General features: G+C 36.9%; 1 protein-coding gene across 2 annotated transcripts; it reads left to right on the forward strand.

Moving 5' to 3' along the window:
* The first annotated feature begins 622 nt into the window (after positions 1-622).
* LOC107728849 (GTPase IMAP family member 4-like) lies at positions 623-5,782 on the forward strand. Of its 2 annotated transcripts, none has more exons than XM_016539139.1 (4): positions 623-884; positions 1,188-1,290; positions 3,336-3,490; positions 4,719-5,782. In XM_016539139.1, exons 2-4 carry the CDS (start codon positions 1,197-1,199, stop codon positions 5,493-5,495), a joined length of 1,026 nt encoding a protein of 341 aa, XP_016394625.1. In that variant the 5' UTR covers positions 623-884; positions 1,188-1,196; the 3' UTR covers positions 5,496-5,782. The 2 variants fall into 2 exon arrangements, with proteins under 2 accessions (XP_016394625.1, XP_016394632.1); XM_016539146.1 differs by lacking the exon at positions 623-884 and adding an exon at positions 897-1,043.
* Positions 5,783-27,701: the final 21,919 nt, after the last annotated feature.

Raw genomic sequence — 27,701 nt, forward strand, 5'->3', positions numbered from 1 at the left:
AATTCTTCACTTGATTCTGGCATTTGATACATGACATTATCATTCAAAAGTTTAGGATTACTATGATTTTTTTTTAAAGAAATGTATATTTTGCTCTTCAATGATGCATTAATTTAATAAAAATGAAAGTAAAGACATTTATTATATAAAAAAATATATATATTTCAAATAAATGCTGTTCTTCTGAACTTTCCATTCATCAAGGAATCCTGTCGCTGTATAATGGTTTCCACACTTCATTAAGCAGTACAACCATTTTCTAGCTGTTTCTTGAAGATGGCTAAGGACTCAGCTGCTCGAATTGAGTTGGGCAGGTCATTCCAGCAGGACGGAACAGTTTATGTAGAAAAAAAAGCCTAATTAAGAGTATATATGTTGACATGAACGCACCTGCCGTCCTGCCAGCGCCACACGTCTCTTCTGGCAGTCGGTGGCTGGTGTCTCAGGGCCTGTACAGTCAGACTCAGATGTCAAGCCGCCCAGGATGGCATTGACCGCACTGCTTTTCCCAGCACCCTCTGAGCCGAGCGACATCACTTACAAAGAAACCACTTTTATTTGGCTTTTCCCCCCAAATTATATATATATATATATATATATATATCCCATTAAACCTGCTGAGATACAAGGAGCGTGAACTGAAATCCTCAGTTCCACCTGGTTCGACACGCATGTCCGGGAATCTCATGAATATTCATATATGCCCCGCCCACTGAATCAGAAAATCTCGAAAACCAAAAATCTCGTAACACCGGCAGTGTTTTGACCATAGAACAGCAGGAGGAGAAACAGGAAGTACAGAGGAGCACAGACAGTACAGAGGAGCACAGACCAGGCCAGCTCATAAGCACACGGTACACAAAAGAGCAGTATCTCGCTTGAAGGTAAGCTTCTCAAGCCTGTGTTATTTATCAGCTTTCACGTAATCAGAAGCAGTCATCGGTTGTTTGGTATAGCACACTTCGAGAGGAAGCTGAACACTTATGTTTTAGGCTGTTTGTAAGCTGCCAGTTGAAATGTAGCAGTGAACGTGCTTTCCTGAGGTATGTGTAATGTGTGTTTGTTCCTCTGTGCTGAGTCATCTGAATGGAACACCCTTATTTCCCCATCAGCTGCTCTTTAGTGTGCTTTTTTAAATACATTTCATAATCTGCTGCTAAATACATTATGTTCTGTTCCTTTTCAAGCTGCAGACTATGGAGGAAAATACAACACAAGATGAAATTCACCAGGAAGAGAAAGACAGATCGGAAAGCAGTGAAGAAGGGCAGACAGATCTTAAGGAAAGAGGTTTGAAGTCGCTTTCACTTAAGGAAGTTTACTTTAGTTTCAGAAATTATGTTTGTATCTGATTTACATTAGCCAAAAAAAATGTAGCCTTGTTTTTGGACATCTACTATGGTAATACCTTGTTTTTGGACATGTACCATTGTAATATATCCTGAATCTTGATGTCTACTATAGTACCATGGTGTTTTTTTGAGTGCCACACTGTAAGAAAAGCAATTTAGATTACCAGGCAGGTTGAATAATATTTTTGATTCAGATTGATTACCACATGAAACGCATGTTTTAGGTTGCAAAACATTGTAGTGCATGTAAATACCATAGTACATGAATTACATAGTGAAGTCTTTAAGTAGACATTCTCATAAAAAGGTATAAAATCTTGTGGTACTAATATGTACCTTTTAAGATACTAATATGCACACTTTAAGGAAAAAGGTACTGCCCTGGTCACAGCTTTTGTACCTTTTTCCCCTTATATGTACCATAAAAAACATAAGCCATAATTTTGTCCTTATTTTTCTTTCCCTTTAAATGGCTTGGCATTTGTCCTAATAAACTGCAGAAACTCTTACTGAGACAAACATGTTTTTATTTTTTGGTGTTTTCTCTTGCTAATAGCATCTTACAGTATGTTCCTCTCCCAACACCCAAAGTAAAAAGGAAACAATTTTATAAGCATCGTCATTAAACTGTCGGCCCACCCATTAGCAGGTGGAAGATACTTTTCTATTCAGAAAACAGCCTTACTAAAAATAAAAAGCTGAGCCACATGAGTGGAGTGTAGTGTAGAGCTTTATTCGTGTGTTTAAACGGGTGTAACCATAACACACAGCCTGCTGACTGCAACATTCACAGCTTTTAGCAAATCCAGTCTTAAACTGTTTTATTAAATATTGCAGTTTAAGTTGCATTTCTGTTTCATGTCATGAAAGGTGTTATGTGTCAGTTCAGTCCTTAGGTGGCGCTATTGCATAAAAATTATGTGATGCAGAACTAGTCAAATTGGCATTCACATTATTATATCCTGATAATCGGTGTGTGTAATACATCATAAAGACCCTGCTGTTTTAGGTATTAAGTGCTATTTAAACTTTATGTATCAAGTACTAGCACAATTCACTTTTATCTTTGATATCATAATATAATTGTTACTCCAGACATTTCTTGTTTATGTTCAGCATTGATTTTAACCTGTTGTCCATGTAGCCCATTAATATTTGATCTAAAAATATATTTAAATTGTTTTAGTTTTTTTTGTTTTTGCGTCACTATGCACATTTTATTCTTTTCATTACTTTTCATTTTGTTCATTCAGGTCTCGTGCTATACAGGACCAGTTTATTTATCCTGGTTTTTCGTTCAACCCACATGTGGAATTACAAGCTCCAATATTTGTGTGGAAAGAAAAAGATGATTTTCATTGAGATAGCGAACTGTTGTGCTTGTGAAACACGAATTTCCACTTAAATAGGAAAAATATTAAACACTTCTTGCTTTTTGTTTGCTTTGCTAATAAACCCATATTTGTATCAGTTTGTCACACCGTTAACTGACATTGATCAAAATCTATTTCTTCTTTAAATATTAAAAGGCATTAAATTCAACATTATGTTCACATGTTTCACATGTTACAATAAATCAGCTGATATTGGATAATAGTAAATATATACAATACATTCTGTATACTAAAGCATACCACTCAAATAGATTTTAAAATAAAACTCAAATTGTTTTAAATGCAAATCAAATGTGGATTTAAAAAGTGCAAAATTAATCTGCCATGCAGTTATAAATTTCATATTTTAATATGCCAGTATTGTAATGAAATTTTCAGAAATTAAATGTATTCATTTAAAGATGAGATTGAATTAACCCTCATAAAACCAATTACACAACTTTGGGTCATTTCATTATTTTTTTTTTTCATTATTTATTCAAAAGTAAATCTGAAATTTGGGGGAAAAAGCCAAATAAAAGTGGTTTCTTTGTAAGTGATGTCTGTCTTTAATAATGCTCAGTTTCTCTGTTTCTGTCTGTGGTTCTAGAGTTGAGACTGGTGCTGCTCGGCTCAGAGGGTGCTGGGAAAAGCAGTGCGGTCAATGCCATCCTGGGCGGCTTGATATGTGAGTCTGACTGTACAGGCCCTGAGACACCAGCCACCGACTGCCAGAAGAGACGTGTGGCGCTGGCAGGACGACAGGTGCGTTCATGTCTCACTTAAAGCTCACTTTCAGCTACCTGATCATTCAGTTCTGCACAGTTTTTGTGTAGTTTAAAAAAAAAAGAAAGTTGCATCAAGGCATGTATGTAATTTCCTAGTATGTGACTAGGCATATCAAAAGCATTTCATAAAATGACGTTTATGTGTCATATTTATGTTCACATTATATTCACATTTATGTATGCATGTCCTAAACCATAACATATATTGTACAAATTTAACAGAATTTTAGCAAACTTTAACTGCCTTTTGTTTGTTTGGTTGAAAGGTGCAATTATAAAACTAGTAGTTCATAAAACTGAGATGCCACCTGGGAGATTTAATTAAATGTAATTAAAATTATAGTTTTTTTTTTTTGAAGAATGTCAGTCCAATTTATATTTGTCTGCAAAACTAGTTTAAACCTTTGATTCAAAAAGATAACCATTAAAAAAATTAACATAAAAAGTGTTTACAATTTACAATAAGGTTCCTTTCGCTAACATTTAACATGAAAATGTAATGATTGTTAATAATTATATTATTATGATATATAATTCTAATGAGAAATATTATGTAAGTTAACATGAATGAACAAAGAAAAATACTTCTAAAGCATGTATCAATCTCAGTTAATGTTACGTTCAACATTCACTAACACATTATTAAAATCAAAAGTTGTGTCTGTTAATATTATTGGATATTCCTCACCTAACATCTAGCGTAGCTTTAGTTCTGGCAGGTCGCGTTAGTCAAGCTCGCATCAGCTGAATCTCAGCTGATCCCCATCTACCTAACTGTATGCTAATTGTCAATCATCTTTGATTATAGTGGTCCTGACAGAAATGAACAATGAACAGTTGTATTTTTAATAACTAACATTAACAAAGATTAATAGATACTGTTACAGATATATTGCTTATTGCTGGTTAATGTTAGTTAATGCATTAACTAATTGTGCCTTATTGCAAAGACTTAGCAAATATATTATACATATAACAATATGCTTGTGCCATTCAAAGTGGTCTAGTGTTACCTAAAGTTATACTAATAAACTATGTTACACCTTGTACTTGGACACCCCTTTACCATGGTAAAAACAAGACCTTTCATGGCTTTTTTTTTTTTTTTTGCTGTATTCAAATAGATCCATTAGTGCTCTCTTATTTCATAGTGTATTGAAGGGGCCATTTCTAAAAAATATTTCTTTGTCGTCTTCTCTGCACAGGTGGCTGTCGTGGACACACCTGACTGCCTGTGCATCGAGCGTCCCGCTGAGGACGTTCGCCGTCAGTTTTCGCTCTGCGTGGCTTTATCGGCCCCGGGGCCCCACGCTTTCTTGCTCCGTGTCCCTGTTCACCGGCCCAGCAACCTGGAGCTCCAGATTTTGGAGACCATCGAGAAGGTATTTGGCCCTGAATCGGTCAGTAAACACGCAATGGTGCTCTTCACTCGCATGGACCGACTGCCTGAGGATGTTTCTCTGGACGAGTATCTCAATACACAACGGCCTGACTTGCTAGAGCTTGTGCAAAAGTGCGGGGACCGACATCACCCGCTGCGGCCGGGATCCAGCGTGGAGGAGCTGTTCATAAAAGTGGAGGAGATGGTGGAAGAAACTGGGACACAGTTCTACACCTGCCCTCTGTTGCAGGAGGCAGAGAGGAGAGTGAAAGAGAAGGAGGAGGAGATCTGGAGAAGCAGAAGAGAAGAAGGAGAGGATGATTTGGAGGGAATAAGGGCCGAAGCAGAGAAAAGTGTGGACGATTTGGTGGTTGAGGGAATCGCAGAGCTCTGCGTCTCCCCGCCTAACACCTCGTTCTTATGCTGGTTGTGGGACAGTGTGGTCGGGTGGCTCCTGTGGCTCCCGAATATGGTGAGGGGCAGTGCTTTACTGGGGTCGATCGTGGGGTTGTTCGTCGGGGGGCCCTTAGGAGGGGCCATGGGAGCAGCGGTGGGCTCTGTGGCGACGGAGGTGGGTAGACGGAAACAAAAAACCAAGTGAGCACTTGAAAATTTTGTAACAGTTTATTGTAATTTGCATTAGGTCAAAATGAAACATCAAAAAGCAGATCAGTTGTTCATGTACATTCAATTACGAATATATAGTCAGTCCAAACTGTATTATTAACTTAATACTTAGATTTGAATTGAACACTTAACATTAATTTCAGAGTCTTAGATTTTGGGGTATCGACCTTTTGATTTAATGACAAAGCACTTTACACAAGTTTGTGTAAAACTGATGATCAGGTCCATGTTTGCTTGTTTAATTTCTGATCCAGAAATAGTGCGGAATACTAAAATATTTCTTATTAATTTTACCTTATGACTTTTTTATTTTTATTTTAACTGAAAACATTCCATTTATATCTGTTTAAATTAGATGTAGAATTTAGATTTTCAGTTTATTTGTATGATTTTTAATCATACAAAGTTTAATATATATATATATATATATATATATAAAACAAACTTTAATGTGTGTATACAAAGTAATTCCAACTAGTTGAATGTTTATTAACCAATGATCTGTTAAGCATTATATATGCAGTAATGTTTGTTAATGTTACTCATGAAAAATACTATAAAGTGTTACCAAACATTCAAGTGCTTAAAGAATCTTTATAGCTTAACACCAAAAGCAAGTATAACAAAGTCCATTTCTAATGATGAGCAGAAGAGAAGGATTAAGAGATTCATTTCTCAGACTTTTTGTGTGTGCACTGTTAGTTTTGCACTAAAGCTTTTTTTGCCTTAAACACTAGATGCTATATGATTGTGTTTTGAGTTTAAAAAGCATCTATTCATAAGCACTGTAGAGCAATGGAATGAAGATCACTGTCTTAACACTGTCACCAAATAGCTTTATTTCACACATGCACGAGTAAAATATATGTACATATTAAATAAATTCATATTTAAAAATATTAAGTAAATTAAAGTTGCATATATGCACATATAAAACATTTGACATCAAATCATATATAATAAACAGTGGCACAAAGCATTTGGACAATTTAAAGTCACACTTCTTCACAATTAATGCTGAATGCTGTGGTGATTTTTAGTGGATTTAAGTAAAATTTCCTCAAGTTTGCATGTGTAGTTCATCACATTAATTATTAATACGATCCATTAGTGTTTAATAACCAGAAAGTGTCCAAATAATGTATATCGTGTACATTATATGTTATTTTAGCATTTATAACCATTTATATTAAGTGTGTTATATGTAATGTTTTGCTTGAAAGTGTGCTTGTGCTATCTTTTTTTTAAAAAGTACATGTTTTGTTATATAATACAAAGATTTTCATACACACAAGTGCTGCTTAAGTGTCCCGAAAACCATTTGGAGCCACTGTATCATATATCCATGTATTTACTTTAGGCTACATGTATTGTCTGCCACATATCGCATTTCTGTATGGGACAGAGAGGATGTGTCTCTGAAAAAACAAAGATCTATGATAAATCCAATCAACCCATCAGCTAAGTCTTTTAACAGCTTCAGGAGCCACAGCAGACAAGAATATTGTGAAAACGCTCTTATACCACTGCAGAAAGATGTCAGAATTCATAAGCACTGTAGAGCAATGGAATGAAGATCACTGTCTTAACACTGTCACCAAATAGCTTTATTTCACACATGCACGAGTAAAAATCACATTATCACTTTTAAGTCTGAAGCGCTTTTTTTGAAGTAAGCATTTAACTCTAAGCGCACTATAAACTCAGGATTTGTTTACAGGCCATAAACATCTCCGGATCTTGGTGCATAACAGTGATTTTATTACATCACTGTTGCACTAAACAGCTGCTATGGAACAAATGCATGCTACACATTTTCAGACTGATCGCATGAGCATAAATTTAATAACGCTCCTCATGTAAGTGTTTTTCATGTGCAATTTTGCCACTTAATTGGTTTGCAATTCAAATGTTTCTGCAGCTGTTCTGGAGTATGAAAATAAAGCGGCGTAATGAAAACAATCAGTTATGGTGTGATTAATTTCTGTGTTTTATTTATACGCACATATGCAATCACTGGTTTCAGTCATTGGTTTGGAGTTAAGAAATAATAGAAAAAAAAAAGATAACAAATATGAAATCCCATGCACATATGGCCATATATATTAAATACCAGTATTTATTTGTGATTAAATTTGAATTTTCTTAATATTTTCATAATATTTATTGCTTGAAAAGTGTGCTTGTGATATCTTTCTTAAGAAAAATGTTTTTTTTTTGTTATATAATACAAAGATTTTCATACACACAAGTGCTGCTTAAGTGTCCCGAAAACCATTTGGAGCCACTGTATCATATATCCATGTATTTACTTTAGGCTACATGTATTGTCTGCCACATATCGCATTTCTGTATGGGACAGAGAGGATGTGTCTCTGAAAAAACAAAGATCTATGATAAATCCAATCAACCCATCAGCTAAGTCTTTTAACAGCTTCAGGAGCCACAGCAGACAAGAATATTGTGAAAACGCTCTTATACCACTGCAGAAAGATGTCAGACAGACCAATGCAAAGACATCTTTCTCTCTCTCTGCCTCTTTTGCAAGAGCAGGTTTATGGTTTTGACATTGATATAAGTGATAGTCTGCTAAACCCATCCATCAAAAAAAAAAAAAACCCATCCCTGGATTTCTGCCTTTAGTACAGCAAGGCGTTTCCTCATGTGGGTGGTTCGCCCAGGGAGAGAGAGAGCGAGCGAGAGAGAGACACAAGCCTGCTCTCATGTTTCTAAGCACAGAGAGAGAGAAGTACAGAGAAAGAGCTTGCTGTGGGACGTACATCTGTCTTCCAGATGTGGCTTTATGCAGTTGTTTGAAACAGGAAAAAAGAACATTTAAAAAATAAAGGAAAATTGGTGCTAAACAGATTTTTATTGTCAGGGATTATGGATGTAGTGCTCTATAGATTACAGTATAGCAGGCTGTGTATGACTCAGCCAGTACTGTATATCTTAACCTCAGATCCATCTTTAAAAAACGATGCAGGAATGATGTAGTGCGGTCCCCTGCGTACTTGGACTTGTGGATAACGTGTTTAAAAAGGAACACCTGTCCAAATATTATTCTGTCCTATTGGACATGCGTCTGGAAGAGGACAGGGAGAGAGGGGGATGAGAAAATGAGGGAGAAATGTGTAAAAGCAAGCAATGGAAAAAATTAAAAGGAGGGGACTGTGGATTAAAATAAGAAAAAAAACAGTAAACATATGAACACCCGAGTTTGTTTCCCCCACATAAAAAACACTGAATGTTCTTTTCACGGCCATATAGTTAGCTCTCAAAGGACCCGATGCCCTTGAGAACCGACACCGTAATGATTTGTGTAACACGGGCCAGAGTCTCGCGGAGTCACAAGTGTGGCCCATCTTTAAAACGGTAAGGATGAGTTATGCCGCCACGGCCCTCAGCGGAGATGTTGTTGTAAGGGCCTTGTGGTCCACTCAGTGAGGAGCAGAAGCAAACTGCAGATGCCTCGGCTTCGCTCTCTTAAGATCGCGGCCTGTGGCCTGAGAAAGAGCAAAATCGAAGCGAAAGAAACCGAGGAGGGACACACACACACTTTTCCCACAGCGCGCACATCATCTTTTAGCCGTTAGCTCGCGCGGCCAGTGTTGCCAACTGCTTTCAATTGAAAGTAGCTAAAACTGGTAGCTAAATGTCACTAGATGACATCACAATGGCAAATTCACTGATCTATATAAAGATGAACGTAGATCAGTGGGCAAGATGAGAACTTAGATAAGGTTTGTCCAAGAAGTTGCTATATTTGTCCCTAAACTTTTGAAAAAAGTCTCAAAAGGGGCGGGGAAGTCGCTAAATCTAGCTACAAAGTAGCTAAATTGGCAACACTGCGCGCAGCGCACTTTTCAAAATCAAAAAGCCGTGAATGCTCGCTAATGTGCAAACAATGGGCTGCGGAATCGATTACAAATGTAAGATCTCTTGCCATTTATTTATTTGTAATTATTAAAGTAATATAATAAGATTACAGTTTTAACTAGGAAATACCGTTTTGCCACTTTAAAACTAAGCCACTTTAAGCTTTTGTAGAAAGTGTAAAAAAAAACTATATGAAGTAGCGGTTTTTCGTTGGTTGAAAATTTTAACAAATGATTGAAATAATGGAATATTTATCGTGTATATCGATTTTTGTTTACAAAAGGCCTAAATTGAGAGAACTCACAAATGTTTTTCAAGGTCTCACACGGTTACTTCCTGTTTTTAGATAAACCAGGCAGCTCAGTCATTTCCGGTCAACTGTCAAAATCAGCTGCGGAGCGCCCTTTGCTCAGTTTCTCTACATAATCCATTAACAATTTGAAGAAAATTTTTGTTTGTCTGTGAGGACCAAACGTCCATGTATTCTGTTTAAGCAATGACAAACGCGTGTGTGTAAAAAATTTGCGAGTGAATCCGCTAAATTGTTCCGCGAGTCATTGCTGTGATTGACGGTGAAACTGTAGCGATGTAGGAAAGGAACTAACTGACAAGCCGATGTCAAAAATAAACCTGTGCATCAAGTGATTCAGACTAAATTCGGAGTAACAAAACTACAGCAGCAAGTAAATTGGCTGAATGTATATCAGCTTCTACAGTTAAAGATAAAACTTTTAAAAAATGTAGTTTTTAAATTAAATCTAAAAATATTTCAAAATATATAATGCATTATTTAATTGTTATACCATTAATAATTAGCTTAATTTGTAGTTAACTAGTTAAGTATTTAAAAAAAACAAAACAAAAACCTTATAGGCTGTTGGCGTCTGGGCATATTTATTTTTTAAATGACATGAGACTTTGTGACTTCCTGCACTTGCTATACTTTATACTTAAGTACAGTAAAAGTACAAAAATTTGTTAGAATTTTATAATATATTCAAAAGCAAGACTTGAAAAAACTAGGGAGTTGAAATGGCAACTGAGCTCATGAGTGATCCTCTGCTGCCATCTACTGGTTATAATGGTAATTTCATGTCATTTTCATCTTAAAGGGGTCATATGATGTTATTTTAAAGATCATTATTTTGTGTATTTGGTGTAACAGAATATGTTGACATGCTCTTTAAAAGTCTTTGTTTTCAGCCAGGAGACATTTTTGGCAAATTTTTTCATGTCATCTTCAAGAATCAACAGGGAATCTTTAAAGTTAATTTTACTGCACAGCTGTAGAGTTGAGAAATAATAAAGGCTTTAAAATATTATGTTTTAAAAATTTGTTCATGACTATGAAAGTAAGTTATTGATTATCAAGAATACAATGTAGTTTACGAGATAGCATCGCTAGCAAGCTAACGTTAGCCTAAATAGTTAGTGTTTAGTTGTCAGCATTTAAATGCACAATTATGTGTCTAGGTACTCTCCTGGGATTGCCAGGCTCGGCATATAAAACTATATGTTGTTAAATAACACAAAACTTTATGTTAATGTTGCCATCATTATTTACGGTGTTGCAATTATTTTGTTTCTCAGTTTCTGACAAGAACAAAGCAGGAAAGGTTTCTGTGAAGGTCTCAAGAGTCTCTAACTATATATACCATAACGTCAAATGATGCTTCACAGGAAGTTTACGAGCTGGATTATCGTTATGTGGAAGTTCTAAAGGACGCTCCGTGCATAGTCTATTCCATATCAGTACTCTTTGGATTTGAGACTTTAGTCTTTGCAACTTTACAGATCTTCTTTATGCACCAAGAGCTTGTAACACTCCAAAGAGAAAGGAAAACTTGAAATCGCATCATATGACCCCTTTAAAAGTCTTTGTTTTCAGCCAGGAGACATTTTTGGCAAATTTTTTCATGTCATCTTCAAGAATCAACAGGGAATCTTTAAAGTTAATTTTACTGCACAGCTGTAGAGTTGAGAAATAATAAAGGCTTTAAAATATTATGTTTTAAAAATTTGTTCATGACTATGAAAGTAAGTTATTGATTATCAAGAATACAATGTAGTTTACGAGATAGCATCGCTAGCAAGCTAACGTTAGCCTAAATAGTTAGTGTTTAGTTGTCAGCATTTAAATGCACAATTATGTGTCTAGGTACTCTCCTGGGATTGCCAGGCTCGGCATATAAAACTATATGTTGTTAAATAACACAAAACTTTATGTTAATGTTGCCATCATTATTTACGGTGTTGCAATTATTTTGTTTCTCAGTTTCTGACAAGAACAAAGCAGGAAAGGTTTCTGTGAAGGTCTCAAGAGTCTCTACCTATATATACCATAACGTCAAATTATGCTTCACAGGAAGTTTACGAGCTGGATTATCGTTATGTGGAAGTTCTAAAGGACGCTCCGTGCATAGTCTATTCCATATCAGTATATGAATGTAAAATGAAACAAGATACCTTCTGATGTTCATTCATGTTCATTTCGTGCTATAATTAGTAAATCGCAAGAGATGATCGGTCAACATTCCGCTTGAACTGAGGCGCTACCCCTACGTGTTGAAGAGTGACAAAACAGTATTTATTGTTTGAATATCTTAAAAATGACAAAATTTGAAATCTGAAACTTTGTTTCACACCAAAAGTAACCTGCTCTGTCTTGTCTGTGGGCGCGTTGTCAGTGTCCTCTTTGCTCCGCAATGTATTTTTCACTGCACGAGAACATGTGTGGCGTGAGAGCGCCAGGCTTGTTGTCGGACATAGCAACAGTTACTAAGGGGGGCGGGTCTTTGCTAAGGGTCAATATAAATCACATAGATGCTTGTTAAGATTCCATCATGTGCCATCAAACAATCCATTTTTTTAAATAAAATGCTTTGTTGTCAAGTAAAGTAAAACGGTAATAACTAAAAAATAAATAATAAATAAAATTTAATTTGAGAGATTTAAAAACTGGATTACTAGGTCTACCTATATATACCATAACGTCAAATTATGCTTCACAGGAAGTTTACGAGCTGGATTATCGTTATGTGGAAGTTCTAAAGGACGCTCCGTGCATAGTCTATTCCATATCAGTATATGAATGTAAAATGAAACAAGATACCTTCTGATGTTCATTCATGTTCATTTCGTGCTATAATTAGTAAATCGCAAGAGATGATCGGTCAACGTTCCGCTTGAACTGAGGCGGAATATATTTATATATATAAAACAGCCTTAAAGCCCTAAAAATGTGATCCATGTAACATACTGTAAATCAAAGAGATGCTGGAGATGAACTACACGCTGCTTAGCCACAGCACACGACTGCTGATTGACTGTAAACAGCGTGAATCTTCTGAAACACATGATGTCCAGCACCCAGCCCTGGAGAGAGGGAGCGCTCCACCGAATTGAGTTCCCTCATCTTTTTCCTATTAGTGCTATTTTCATGTTCCTCCCTGTAGCATGAGCGTGTGTGTGTGGCTGTGATTGTTTAGAATGAGTGTGTAACAGTGTGTGTGGCTTTCAGGCAACATATGAAGCATTGATAATAGCCCTGGCCAAATTACAAAATAAAAATGGACCAACAAAAGTTTGCTTTCATAATAGCATGCCGAGTGCTTACTTTTTTTTACGTGCACAATCAAACTGTTAATGTTTATGAGGCACTGGCAACGTTTCAGTGCATAAAATGGTGGTGTTTATTTATTACATTTGTGAACACAACTGAAGCCTAGCTATGAGGTATGTGCTCTCAAAAGCACTTTACTTTTAAAGCTTTTCTCTGCAGTGTCTACATTCAAGTCTTTTTGAAACCTTGAAATGTTTTTTTTTTCACTACACAAGTACAATAAACAGAAATAAAATCAATCTAAGAGCTGTGCCGATACAATCTTATGTAGTTATTCTCATATTATTGCAGAATATGTACTGTTAATATGAACTAAGCTACCATTCAAAAGTCTGGGATCGATAAGATTTTTAAAATGTTTTTGAAAGATATCTCATGCGTAATGCTGCATTTATTTGATCAAAGATGCCGTAAAACTATAATATTGTGAAATATTATTGCAATTTAACTCTGTATTCAAGGTATTCATTTAGCCAATTTACCGAATCACTTCAGTGAATCAAGAATCACTAAATGAGTCATTGAAATGATTTAGTCAGTGAGTGATGCATTAGACTGATTCAATAGTTTGGATCAAGACTTTTGAGCCTTTCTGAACAATTCATTAAAAAATGTGCACAAATGAGTGTGACTTCATTCAGAAGCACTGTTGGAGTGAGCTGTTCAGGCTTAATGCAGATCATCAAGAACTGCTAACAGCACCTAATGCCAGGAAAATCAGGAAAATCAGTATTTTGCCTCCCATACCTTATCTGAATACAGCCTTGAGTGATCTTAAATTGACTCAAGTGTGAGTACTAATAATCCTTCCCTCAAATCACAGCGGGACGGGGGCCTTGCTGTGCTCCGCGCAGGCCTTTAATTGATTAATTGTGCTGGCCTCACTAACTGACATGCTGCTGCCGGTGAGCGGGTACGGCCTTGTTTGAAGTGCAGGCCTGCGGGATGTGTTTGAACATACCATAGAGAGATCGCTGCTCTTTGTAATGGACACCACTCTGCGGTCTGATCGCAGCTCAGGGTCAAGCCAAAGCAAGCATACTGTTCCTCCCATTACCAGACACAGCGAGAGATCTGGATACTGCTTCAAGGATGAACTAATACAATGCAGATCTGACCAGGATTGCTCCTGTCCAATACAGCGGATCAGGCCCCGACCGCACACTTGCGTAATGGAAGAGTCGGATCTGTTGGGATACCGTTATATAATTCATAACCCAATGTCAGTCTGACAAATCAAAGCGACTGAAATGCTAATAGAACAATTACATCATACAGGGCTGTCTTTGTTTTTCTGATGGATATGTTTGATCAAGAGGCTAAAATTAGTTCTACAACACTTACCAAAAGGACAAAACCTAAAAAAAAAATTGGGTTTGAAATGACAAGAAACATAAAGCTTGTGAAACACATTTTCTTTGATGCTCTGGCTGTTAGATACTTTAGAGCTTGTGTTCAGAAGTACTATCAAGTTGTGTTATTTTAAATGTAAAACATGCACACGCGAGACCTTGGGCTAAAGAGGACTGTGAAACAGCAATCATCTGGTGTCAAGGCAGGGAGAAATGCTGCAATTGGGTTTGAATCCAGTTTTGGTCTCATTTAAAGGAACAGTTCACCTAAAAATGTTTTTTTTTTGTATGTTTTTGGAGCTTCACAGACATTGTTGAATGCAAAATAGCTGTGTACGTATTCTTCAACCATCTCCTTTTGTGTTCCACAGAAGGAAATGACAGCATGCAGGCTTGGAACGACATGAGGGTGAGTAAATAATGAGTTTTCCTTTTTGCGTGAACTAATCATATAAGAACCCCAACCCGAAGTTTCACATCAGCCAATAAAATGCAGACAGAAAATGATGAGAGGGAGGCAGAAAGAGAGAAAATGACGTCCTTCATCTGAAATCTCAAATGAAAGGCAGTGTATTGGGCCTAAGGGCCAGACCTCTGATTTCCACTGTGGTACTTTTGAAAGCATGCATTAAGCAGAAGACTGGGAGTGAGGGAAAAATAGAAAACAGAAATGGCTGCAATTTGTCTATGCGGGGAGGAAATAATTCCCTGGGAAATTTCATCAATACTGTTCCTTATTTATGAAAGAAAGCTTTAACCCAGCTTTAAAAAAAAAAGACTTCTTAAAGTCGAAATGAAATGAAAATTCATGATTTCATTGTGAACGATTCACAATTTTTTACCTCATCATTTTTATTCAAAATGTCACAACTCGATCTTCCGGTGACTTGTCAGACTCCTCTCTGGTGACATGAAGGACTTCTCCAATCATTTAGTCCACTTAAACCCTGTCCTTTTCCTACAATCGACTGCAAACTCACATTCAGATCAACAACAGATAAATTAAACCAAGTCCTGTCCTACATTTTTTTTTCTCGTTGAATATTCTGTTTATCTCTAAAATTACCAAGTGAAACAGGATATTACTGTTTCTAACAGATTATGAATGCATTGTGAAAACCATTTCTTATTGACTTTAATGTTGTCCTAAAAATGTTATATTTATTTACTTGATTTTACAAAATGTATTTAATGCATTATTTAAATTAAACAATTTGCTGTTGTTGTTTTTTTTGTTGCAAAAATGTTATTTTATCTATTTTGCATTATTTTATTAATATGTCAGTAATTATTCATAATTTTGTTTCTCACATTTGTATCCAGAGGTGGCCTTTACGCCTCATGTATCTGGACTTCACAGTCTTGAGGATATAGTCTGTTTTTATTTCATCTGTTATCACAATGCCCTGTGATTTTGCTGAAACGGGGCAAAACTAGCGTGTTTGTGTATGCGTGCCATGAAAGGCGGGAAAAGCAGACATGCTGCGGCCTCTTTGATGCACTTTGAGTCAGGCACTTGGAATAGACACGAGGTAAAAAAAAACTAGGAGGGTTTGCGTCTGTGCAGCAACCACTAATGAACCGAGCACGACGCTCTTTCACTCTCCAGTGACTCAAAGTCATTAATGTGTGCAAACTATCGAGCTGTCTGTCATGGCCAATGAAACTGGAAAAGATAGCTTCAAAAGAGCATGAAAAAAAACCCTGTCCTGAACTTCCTGAGTGATGCAGCCCTTCCCAGAGGGAAACAAAACACTCTCCGCCACATCTGAATCTCTGTTACAATTCTTCCCTTTCCAGAAAGAGCTGAAAAAAGCAGAAAAGGAGGGGATGTTGCATTGTGACCAATATGCTCTCCATATGTCTGACTGCGGCCGCTGTCTTTCAACCCGGCTCATGTTTTTTATTTTTAATGGAATTTGGATTTTCTTCCACATATCTATTTATCTAGCTTTTATTCTCCAGGGATTTATACGTGTGTATTCAGTGAGCGTGTACACGCCGCCAGGCCATCCATTCACAGCTCAGGTTATTGATAGGTTGCTGTGTGAGACGAGACTGAATAATGACTTGAAGCACAACTCGAAGCCTCCTTGGCAGATGTCTAATGCCAGCCACATCATCACCACACTATACAGACTATCATCCGTACAATGGTTAAAATTGCTATCAGATGCTTTTATTCAGCATCGAGATGGCAGATGAAATCAAAGTTGGTACTTTATGTCATACCAGCTGGACTGGTACAGTGATATATGCTTAACATCTGGCAATCTGCTTTATGACTTAAGCATCCATGTTTGAGTGAGAATTTTAGCCTGATGATGTCCATCTGCCACTATAAAGGCCCGGTTGTTAGATTATAATAGTGACTGTGCGCCCCAGATTTTTCAAACTGATTGGAGAAACTTTATGAGCATGCATGTGTGAGAAAACCAGGGTGGTCTGGCTCTGAGTAGCTTGTGCGACTGTCACGACGGAACAATTCTCGACACACTCCGACCGCTGTGAGATGCTAGATAACAAAGACACCATTGATGCTGACCTTTTGCTCTTTGGTAAAAACCCCCCTGACCTCTGACTTAACCAAACACACAGAGATACACACCATCATGCACTTTCAAACACACATGTAGTCTCTCCCGTGTTACAGTTCTGTGGAATGCATCTCAGGTGCAGGGCCTGCCCTGGTTCCAATTAGATGAGTATAAATTAGCGTGACTTTCCCCTCTTCTATCCAAACATTCTCTTTCTCCCAACCCGTGCTATCTAAAACCCCCTTCTCTCCTTCCACACCTCTCTTTCAAGCCCCCTCCCCGTTCACTCATTCCCTGACCACCCTCCCATTCCTCACCACATAAATTTCCTCTCTAATGTTTACACTCCCGCACTATGTGTCTGTGGTTCAGCAGGCGATATCTCGATTGCTCTTTCATTGGGATCTATGAATATATAAATAATAAATATAACAAATAGTATATAAAAAAGAAAAATTAATTATATTAAACAAAGTAATTGGTTCCTCTTATTCATTCCCATCCTTATTAAGTTCTGAGCACCTTTTCTGCTGCTTGAAATGGATCATTAAATGAGTCAATTTGTGAAATCTATAGTCGTGATTGAGTTCATACAATGAAACCACAGTGTATTTTTTTGTTTCTCACAAAAGCATTGTTATTTGTAAATTAGATATTTTCCAGATGTTTTATATTGGGCAGCATCATTGCATAATGAGGTGGAATAAATGAAAGGAGTAGTTTTTAAGCTACTTCCAAAAGGTAAATTTAATTTTAAATGTTGCCTGAGAAGTAACCCCAGCACTTATTTTAAAACCATTTAAAATGGCCATTAATGACGTGGAAGGGTTTTTTGCAGACCTACCGTTATACGCCCAAGAGACCACCAGAGATCTGCTGCTATGGACCAGACCATTATTTTATTTGGAATGATTTTGCGGGCATTTTACCCATTTTGTCTTTTTTGTTTTTTGACAAAAATTGCATTTTTTTTTTTTTTTTTTACAATATTCGCCTAATAACTGTAGTAGCTGTGGTATTTTTGTGAAATAAACATTTTCCAGGGTATTTTCTTTTGCCATAACGAAACCTAAATACATAATTTTACAACGTTATATATCTTTATTCTCTTTGTGAACCATTGCAATTTTCAGGAAGTGTCCAAAAGGAGGTTTTATCAAATTTAACTAAATATTTTTAGTCGAAGCTAGGACAGAAACACACGTCGTCATACGTTTTCCCTCCGTTTTGGCGCGCTGGACACCTGTCATACCCGTATTTACGCGCGTGTGCGCACAAGTTCTTTACCCGCGTAAACCGCAGCTTTGACAGGGAAAATAGCGAAAATAAGGAAATGAACGGAGCATGTCCTCCTGGAACTTCACAGGTTCACAGGAGTCAAATACTCCGAAGGCCGCACAAGTCTTCATATTTTCTTTCCACAGCCACTGTTTCATTTTAACTGCGCGCTAGACCTCCGCGTGCCCACAGCGCAAGCCTTTCACGCGCCGCAACTCATCCAGAGGCGCGCAGAGAAAACATGAGCCTGGCTGCTTTATAGCTCTCCGGAGACCGATAAGCTCGACCTGACCCCCTTAAATAAGAGAAGTGTGGTTCAGGTCTGGGTTTTACCTCCCTAAGGGGGGTTGAAAGGGAGGAAAGGACTGAAAGATAGAGGTGAGCCATGAAGGTATTGGGGTTTGTAAACGCCAGACACGTGTGAGGATAGATTAAAACTGCCTCTGAGAAATAAATTCAGTAACGCTAACTTTCTCAAAAAAAAAGAAAAAGAAAAGAAAAAAAAGTGAAATATTTTCCAGCATGGACGTGTCTTTTTTTCCTATTGTAAACGATAGATAGATAGATAAAAATATAGATAGATAGATAGATAGATAGATAGACGCCAAAATGTAATTGTTACTTAAATATACTGTGGTATAACTGGTATTAGCTTCCACTAATATAAAATAAGGAAATTGTATATTTTTTACAGTGTTTGTTTCACAGTAGTAACAATAATTGTAGCTGTGGTAAATTTGTGGAAAATATAGTTTCCATCATATTTTCTTTGCCAAGACTAAACCTAAAATACATACCTTTTAGGGATTAGACATTAATTGGTCCCTTTGCTAACCATTGTGATTTTCATGATGTGCCCAAAATGAGTTTTTTTTCAGTTGTTGTGGGTGGTTGCTAGGGTGTTGCTATGCAGTTTAAAAGTAAACTGGTGGTTGCTTACTGGCTGAAACCAAAACAATCCATAATTACATATAGAATGTGGCAAGGGTTCCTTTTTATAAAAAATAATAATGAGTGAAACTACAGAAGACAGATTGTAAAAACAAGTTATATCTTTTTGTACAAGCCAATTTGTGCGATATCATACATTTTCACCATCTCATGTGAATTTTCACAAGGTGTTATCATTTGTTGGTTTGCTTAAAACCCAAACAGGATATGAGCAATAATAATAGTCACAGGTGGAACTTTCTTGGAGCAGGTGTGTTTTTTTCTGGGAATCTGAAAATGTTTAAAGCACTATAAGCTACTGTCCAGTTAGGATATCTCTAACAACTCACTGGTAGAAGATACAGCAAAGTGTGTAGTTTGTAATGGCATCCCATATACATGATGCATGGAACACTTAACGCATATTTTACCTTGCCCTGGTCTTCACTCCTCCACTCAACCTCTCCGGTAAACCTAATAGTCAGATAAGGAGGTCAAACTTTCACCTTTGTTACATGGAGGCCTGTCAAGTACAGCCCCCAGCTCTCTCACTGTCTTTCATGCAGACTCATGGAATGCTGTTTTCCATCCGTCTCAATCCAGGAGGAACAACTCCGGCTTGATTTGGCGTGTGATAGATGTATCCCATGCAACACCTGCAGCATCCTCCAGGGCTTCCATCCATCAAAAGAGCTTTATTGTGTGCCTAGAACTGCCCCCAATGTAGAACAAAACTGGTTTATGTGTAAAGAAGATATGTAAGGTATTGGTTCTTCCAACTTTCTGCTTTTGCCTACGAGTTTCTGAACTGATTAAACTTTCCCATGGAGTTTCCCACCAGAAACAGATGTTTGGAGGGTGTGAGAGCAACAAACAGTTGCTATTAGTTTGGCAGTGCGGCAACTTAATTAAATGCGGTGAAGAATTAGCGGCGATATTTCAGAGAATTAATTAAACTTGATGTCGAAGTATCAGTCGAGTTTTGATTAATTTAGACTTATCCTCAACTCTTGTGCTCTTCACAGCTGTAAGAGTGTAGGCACTGGGAGTGTCGTGTTCTATGATGGTGTTCCCATTCCGAATGGCAACTGTGTTGTGTCATTCAACAAAATGAGTTATTAAGACTCAAACACTTTGCTGCTTTTGGCTCGGCAGGCACTGCGTCCGACATCATTAGTTATTGGCACACAACAACTGGTCTAAAAGTCTCACAGTCTACAGCAGACACCCTCCAAGTTTAGTGCTTCTAATTTCAACATGGTGCCCGCCCCCCTCATTCGCATCCACTCTTCTGTTCCAGATCTCTGACAGGCACAGGTTTTATTTATTCACATTTTACTCAGGGTGCAGGTTTTACAGTTCTTTTGGGTAATGCAGAGTTAATGCACAACTTTCTGTTTTTTTTTTTCTCTTCCTGCTCTTTAAATCTTCCTTAAGTGTTTAAACACCCAGGGTAATGACGTAGTGTTGTGGAAGTGAAAACCCATGCTGGATTCAGAGACGCTGAAATGCTTCAGCAGTCCCTGAAGAGCGAAAGTGAATATAGGGTGGAGAGTCGGACAAGGGTGGGCAAAATGGAAAACGATGTATTTAAAGGGGGAAAGACCAGAAAGAACAATAAAGAAATAGTTAGGGCCTCTGGAAACTAGAGCTGGGCATCAATTCTGTAAATTTCATTTACAATGTGCATTTTGCTCATGAAAGAAATTCACTTTCAGATGCTGTAAATCAGGAATCCTCTAACTTGGTACATAATGGAAATATTTATTTAAAAAGGCTTAAAATGAACAACAGGACCCAAACAATGCAATGCAATTGATATTTAGATATAATAATCAACACCAAAATCTAAAGTTGAAAAGCTTTAAATTGCATTCATTGTATAAAACTGTTCTTATAAAATACAAATAAAAACAAATTAAATTTGTACAAAAAATATTCAATTCATAAACTTTTTAGTTCTAAATTTCCATTAATGAATATATATGTATATTCCATCCATCCATTCAGTAATATATTAGAATATTCCAACACTGCAAATTATGACTTGATGTCATTATTTGAATTATTACTTGATGTTAATTCAATAATACGTTCAGTGAAGGATTCATCAGACTGATTCACAGTGTAACTCCTCAGTCTTTTTTGAACGATTTATTTTAAAGACAATAGAGTCATTTGTTCATGAACCGCACTACGCTGGTTGCACTGTAGTAGGTTTTTGATTCACTAAAAATGGCAGACAACGTAAGTGCCGTATGCACTTGTAATAAACAGAATGTTTTTGTGTATGTTGGTTTGGATATAGTTATTGATAGAACTAATATAGTTATCGTTCTTGGTGTGAACATGTCTTAAAGGGATAGCATTATTTGCTCACCCTCAAGTTGTTCCACACACACCTGTATGAGTTTCTTTCTTCTGTTGAACACAAACGAAAATATTTTGAAGAATGTTGGTAACCACACAGTTTCTGGTAGCCATTCACTTCCATAGTACTGGAAAAAATGGCTACCAGCAACTGTTTTTTTTTTTTTTGCGTTCAACAGAAACAAAGAAATTCATACAGGTTTGGAACAACTTGAGGGTGAGCAAATAATGACAGAATTTTCATTTTCGGGTGAACTATCCCTTTAAGTATGTTCACGTTAAAATAAAGAACTGTAGAATGGGTTGAGGCTCATTTTATTAACTCTAAATAGTAAGATAAAACAAACTAATTTTCCCTGCATTTTTCTCACCGTCTTTAACAGGACCCAGGACTCAAAATCTAATTAGTTTGGAGCTACCGCACACTTCATGTTCGAGAGTTTACATTCATTCATTTACACTTAATATTGTAAGCCCCATATGTTCTTGATCTCCTGGGCTCTCAGAAACTTCATGGAAACATCTGAAGATCAAATGCATGGGCTGCAAACAGTGCTAAAGAGGCATACAAAACAGGAGATAACTATGTTAGACAAGGGTTAGTTCCTTCCTCAAAGATCAATACAGTCTTGTTGCCCTCTGTTTAGTTCCAGTGCTTCCTTTGCTTCATTCAGTTTTTTCCTTGATATATAAAAGTGATTGGCTCTCTCGCTGCCAAAACGTGTCCTCCACGGCTGTAAAAAAACAGCTTCCCCACAGCAGCTTTTTCAAATTTGGGGCTTGTGACACTCTGCCAAAAGCCACAAATTACCCCCCTCTAGCAACAGCAAATTAGGAACAATTTTCTGTTTGCTATAAAAAATGGGAAAAAGAAAGGCAAGGGTAAAATATAGCTTACACCAGAGACCACCAAGGCAGGCAGCGCAGAAATGAAGTACATACTCGCCCTGCTGACGGTTTGGGTGGCAGGGTGGCATTTGGCATTTCATGCACTTGCTAATACTCATAGTAATCAATTCGCTAAAACATGGTGTAATGTTTCAATTCAGTGAGGTCACATTTAGAGAGAGAAAGAGCGGTATATTAATATCACGACTTGATGGGGAACAGGCATTTTTTTTAAATTAGGGATTTGAGACAGATTGTACAGGAGAAAAGATGTTTTACACCAAATCCTCTCTAGTTTTCTTTGAGCGTGGTCTATTGAATTAAGGATCAGAAGGGAATAAGCATACTTTTTTCATCTGATACAAAGTGTGAGGTTTGGCTAAGTGTCCACTATGTATGCCAGCTCATGATTTTTCCCTTCCAGGACTCGTTCCAATGCCTTTTAAAAGTCCAGGTCCAACTTCTTCTACACTGCTGTAGACGTTAACATAGAAGAGCGGAAAACCAAACCAAAGTGTAAGGTTGAGGTTAAGGAATTGGTAAGGTTAAGAGCCAATCTCCTGCTGCAGCTCGCTGCTGGTGGTCCACAACCCTCATTCAGTCCCCATAGCAACATCCAGCGATTGAATAAACCACCTGACCATAGGCAGCCCGACCATCACCACGTCAGCATAATCAGGCTTTGGGCCCACTGAAAAAAACACGGCAACAGTAACCAGAGACTGAAACGCACATTAACCCAGTTCTGTAGCCTCTGACCCATGTGTTAATTATACTTCCTGTTCCCTTCCTGATTACATGACAGCAGATTTTTAGCTCATTCACAAAGGAATCAGCTAATTGTGCAATTTGAAGCAGCACTATTTGATGTAATTTGTTCAGTTTTTAGTTGAAAAACATTTTTCATTCAAGAACCAACGCATTGGTTTGTTGCATAAGAGACTTTGAGTCAAAAGATATTTTTCGGCAATGTTATTGGCGATTATTATGCAAAGAGAGAGGTTTTGTTCGAAATGGCATAGGCCTGCTATCATGCTACTCTCACTGCTATTGCAGCAAATAGTATATATAGTTTGTAAAAATTTTGGACACATCTACTCATTCTATGTTCCTATACCCACAAAAATAACTTTTATCCAATAAAATAAAAGTATGGGAATTGTTTATTGACCAAAAATGTTCAGAATGGAAATATAGCATAGTACTTACTGAATGCTGCATATGTAGTTATGCATATGTTTTTTTAGATTGTATAGCGGAAAAAAGCTTCTTTAGAATTTTAAAATATTCTTCACACTAAGAAAAAAAGTGGTTCTCTTAAGAACTGCTCACTGAAAGGTTCTTTGGGAAACCCAAAATGGTTCTTTATGGCATTGCTGTGAAAACCCTCATGTGGAATTTTTGTTTTTACTATTTAGAAAGTGACTAAAAACATACATTTGTTTAAAAAAAAAAAAACAGTGCCACTGTATTTACTTCTGGTCCATAATATTGGCAATGGAGGATGAAATCAAGCACATTGCCTTGTGCACATTATACATAATATATACTGTAGAAAGAAGTATACTATTTTATTGTGCTGTTTATAAACACCAGGTTTCTTTACCCAGTATGCACTAAGCGTGAGCATCAGGGCTCCATGTGCATGGAAGCAGCAGGGTGTTCAGAGGTTAGCAGACAACCATACACCACTTCTTAACATGGACACATTAAGCAGTCCTAATTAAATTTCAAATTTTCGTTCCCTACGGGCCATTTGCACTTCCTTTTTTCTCTCTCCATCTCTGCCATTGCTATTCATTCATATGCTCTGCCCATTGGTGTAGGATCCTGGCTGAGGTGTTAGCTCATTCCCCTTCTGGGTGGCTTTCCTGCAGTATTTCACTGTCATCTACTGGCAAATTGATTTTGGCAAAGAAACCAGCTGGGGTGGGAATGAGGAGGGGGCATACGCATGCACACATTTCCCACATACATATTGAAAAACACTGGCATATGTGTGCATGCAAAATGTATGTGCACTACTTGTTCACCCCTCAAATAAATAACTGAGCAAAATAGTGATCAGAGGCCCCTTGGTTCTGGAAAAAGGACTCAAGCCCACTGACGAAAGACGAAGGGTGGAGGTGTGGGGTGATTTATAACTCCATTCAGTGCAAATGGAGAGGCAGAGCGGCACACGTTTTGCCAGGAAAAGCATGTGTGTGTGTGGTGCTCGTAAAAGTGTGTGTGAGCGGAACTGATCATTTATGTGACATCAAGTGCTGACATCAAACAACATCTCCCCTTTCATTAAGGAGGTGCATCACTCTGTCATAGTCGTATTAGTAGATCTTTATTGTCCCTTTAAAGGGCAATTATGTTGCAGTGTCGGATTAAAAAAAGACTGTTTACACTTGGTATTAACAACCGTCTCTTGTGGTCCGATAACAAATGAACAGCTGAGACAGATTGCTGTTTACACCGGTTGTTTTCATGCATCTCAGATGTGTCTTCTGTGACCACTTGTGATCGGATTTCATTATGGCAGGGTCTTGGTTGTGTCACTTACAATGTCAGTGTGTTGCCTCTAGCTGTTAAAGTGCCAAAAGGTAACACTTTATTACAAATGTGATGTTTTGGTCAGAATGATCATTGTTGTTTTAGTCGAACACCAGAATCTGTGCTTCACACAGATTACAACTCGTATGTATCATGGATCAAAAGAGAGTTTGAAGTGTGTACTGTACTTAAACAAGGACATTTGAGAACTAGATTTCATTGTAAAAACATTTTCAGACTGATTCTTCATCTGATTTTTCAATCAGATCTGGTCTGAAACACAACCTTTTTCTAATAAGAGATTATGACTGTCCACTTTTTCAGCTGTCATGTTTCCAGAGATATTTTCCCTTTTTTTTTTTTTCGGTATAGGGATTATTTACATTTTTTCAATAATGCTTCAATAAAGAATGGGTCGTTTTGTTTGTGTGTGTGTGTGTGTGTGTGTGTTTCTTTCTTTCTTATTTGTTTATGTATGTATGTATTTATGTATGTATGTGCAGCAGTAGACCTTAGTCTGGGTAGCGCCATATTTAATTTTTGACAGGAAAGTACAGTGTTGAATTTTTTATTTTTTTTTGCCTCTGTTACTTTTTAAAAACTCTTTGCTTTTTTATCCCACTGGTCTGCATCTGTGTGAATGACCTCTAACTCTACAGCAAGATTAATAGGGATAGTTCACCCAAAATGACATTTCTGCCATCATTTACTCACCCGCCTCTTTATTCATCTTTGAAACTGAAGATAGAGAGACAAATGAAGATAGAGATATTTCAGTCCCTCCATTGAAAGTCTATGCTTCAAAAAGTATCTAAAACATCATAAAAAATTAATCTTATATAAACTGAATCTATATGAACTGACTCATGAGAATTTGATGCACGTTATATGTGTGTGTGTTGATCAGTGTTTATTTAATTAAAAACATTCTAATTTGTGTTTCGGAGATGAACAAAAGTTATGGAACAACATGAAGGTAAGTAAATTATGACAGTTTTTTTTTTTTTGGGGTGAATTATTCTCTATATTGCAATTAATTGTCCACATCCACATATTGTGGCATTTTTGTTTTGCTGTATATTGTAGCACAATATATTGTTACACCCCTACCAACTGCTTTTGTCAAAATTGTGGGACTTCTGTATGTACTTAACATAAAAACTTACTGTTTTATATTTTGTTTATTTTGACAGATTTTGTTTATTTGTATTTTTATTTTTTTGAGATTTTAAACAATTAAAACGTGAATGGAAATAGTGTCTCAATCAATAAGTTGACACAAGGCAAAATATTTGATCATCTTAACTAAAAACTTTTAAGGCAGCGAGGAAACAAATGTGCTTAAGATTAATCGACTCATGTATAAATCTATTATATCTATTATATCTATAATCTATAAAAATAAATATTTTCAAGTTGACATGATTTCGCTTGTTAAAACATCACATTAGTTGACTGGACTTGAAAATAAAACTAATAAAAATACAATTCTTTTTAGTTATTTCAAGAAATTTATTGTCAAGATAACAATTTTTTTTATATATTATTATTATTTAAATTTTTTTTATGGTCTAGATTAGTCTAGGGAAAGATCGCAACAGAAATAAATGGCTGTTGCTGAGTGGACGTGCAACGGCAGAGAAAACCCCGTCTGCAGGGCCAGAATGGCTACAATAATCCAAACAACCACGATAAATTGGAACAAAACAGAGTAGTTTTATTTACATAATTCAGAAAAAGAATAACAAAAGGGTATCAATTTCAGAAGGGGGCAATTAAGGCCAAAAATAACAAACATAACAAGCTAACTCTTTTACAACTAACTAGCTAAGCTACAAAGAAAGAAAACAAAATACAATAGGCTAAACTAACTGCCTAAACTAGGAGAAATAAAAGTAATGCAAAACAAAATGGAACCCACCTTCCACCTAAACCCAACCAAACATAAAAACATTAAATAATAAAGCTAAATATTGACATTAGGCAAATCAAATTAACATTCACTTCTCTTTGAAAAGTCTCAATTATAGATGTAATCAATGAGACAAAGGACAGAAGCTGTACTTCAACAAGATACACCAAATCACCAAACTTAAAGGGGTCATATGATGCTGCTAAAAAGAACATTATTTTGTGTAATGAAATGTGTTTATGCGGTTTAAGGTTCAAAAAACACATTATTTTCCACAAACTGTACATTATTGTTTCTCCTCTATGCCCCGCCTTTCTGAAACGCGTCGATTTTTACAAAGCTCATCGGTCTGAAAAAGCGAGGTGTGCTGTGATTGGCCAGCTATCCAGTGCGTTGTGATTGGCTGAGTACCTCAAGCGTGTGACGGAAATGTTACGCCCCTACCACTACTGTGATGATGCCCTGTCAGGCCGGAGCGATGATTCAAAAACATGAAAACCCATTATAAACGAGGCATTCGTTGCATCCAGTGGGGACATAATTATGGATTATAATGACTTATACTGTCTTTTTACACGTTGCATTGCGTATCGCGCCGCGTAAACATAAAACCATGTCTGCATTTGTGATCGGAGAAATGACAAACAACAAGCACTACTCTACACTGCCCAAAAAACTCGCTTTAAATATAAAAAATATAAAATATAAAAACTCTTTAAATATAAAAAACGTACTTACAGTCTGTGAGTCAGAACAGACGGCATTGTAGTCTACTCTACCAGGATCAGGAAACAGTCCTCCATAAAATGCGCTGCACACTAGGGCTGTCAAAATGGCTGAAAAACTAAATTCGAATTTTGTACTTAAATAT

This window comes from Sinocyclocheilus rhinocerous, unplaced genomic scaffold, assembly GCF_001515625.1.
Source record: "Sinocyclocheilus rhinocerous isolate Xijiao unplaced genomic scaffold, SAMN03320098_v1.1 scaffold463, whole genome shotgun sequence".
Taxonomy (NCBI): domain Eukaryota; kingdom Metazoa; phylum Chordata; class Actinopteri; order Cypriniformes; family Cyprinidae; genus Sinocyclocheilus; species Sinocyclocheilus rhinocerous.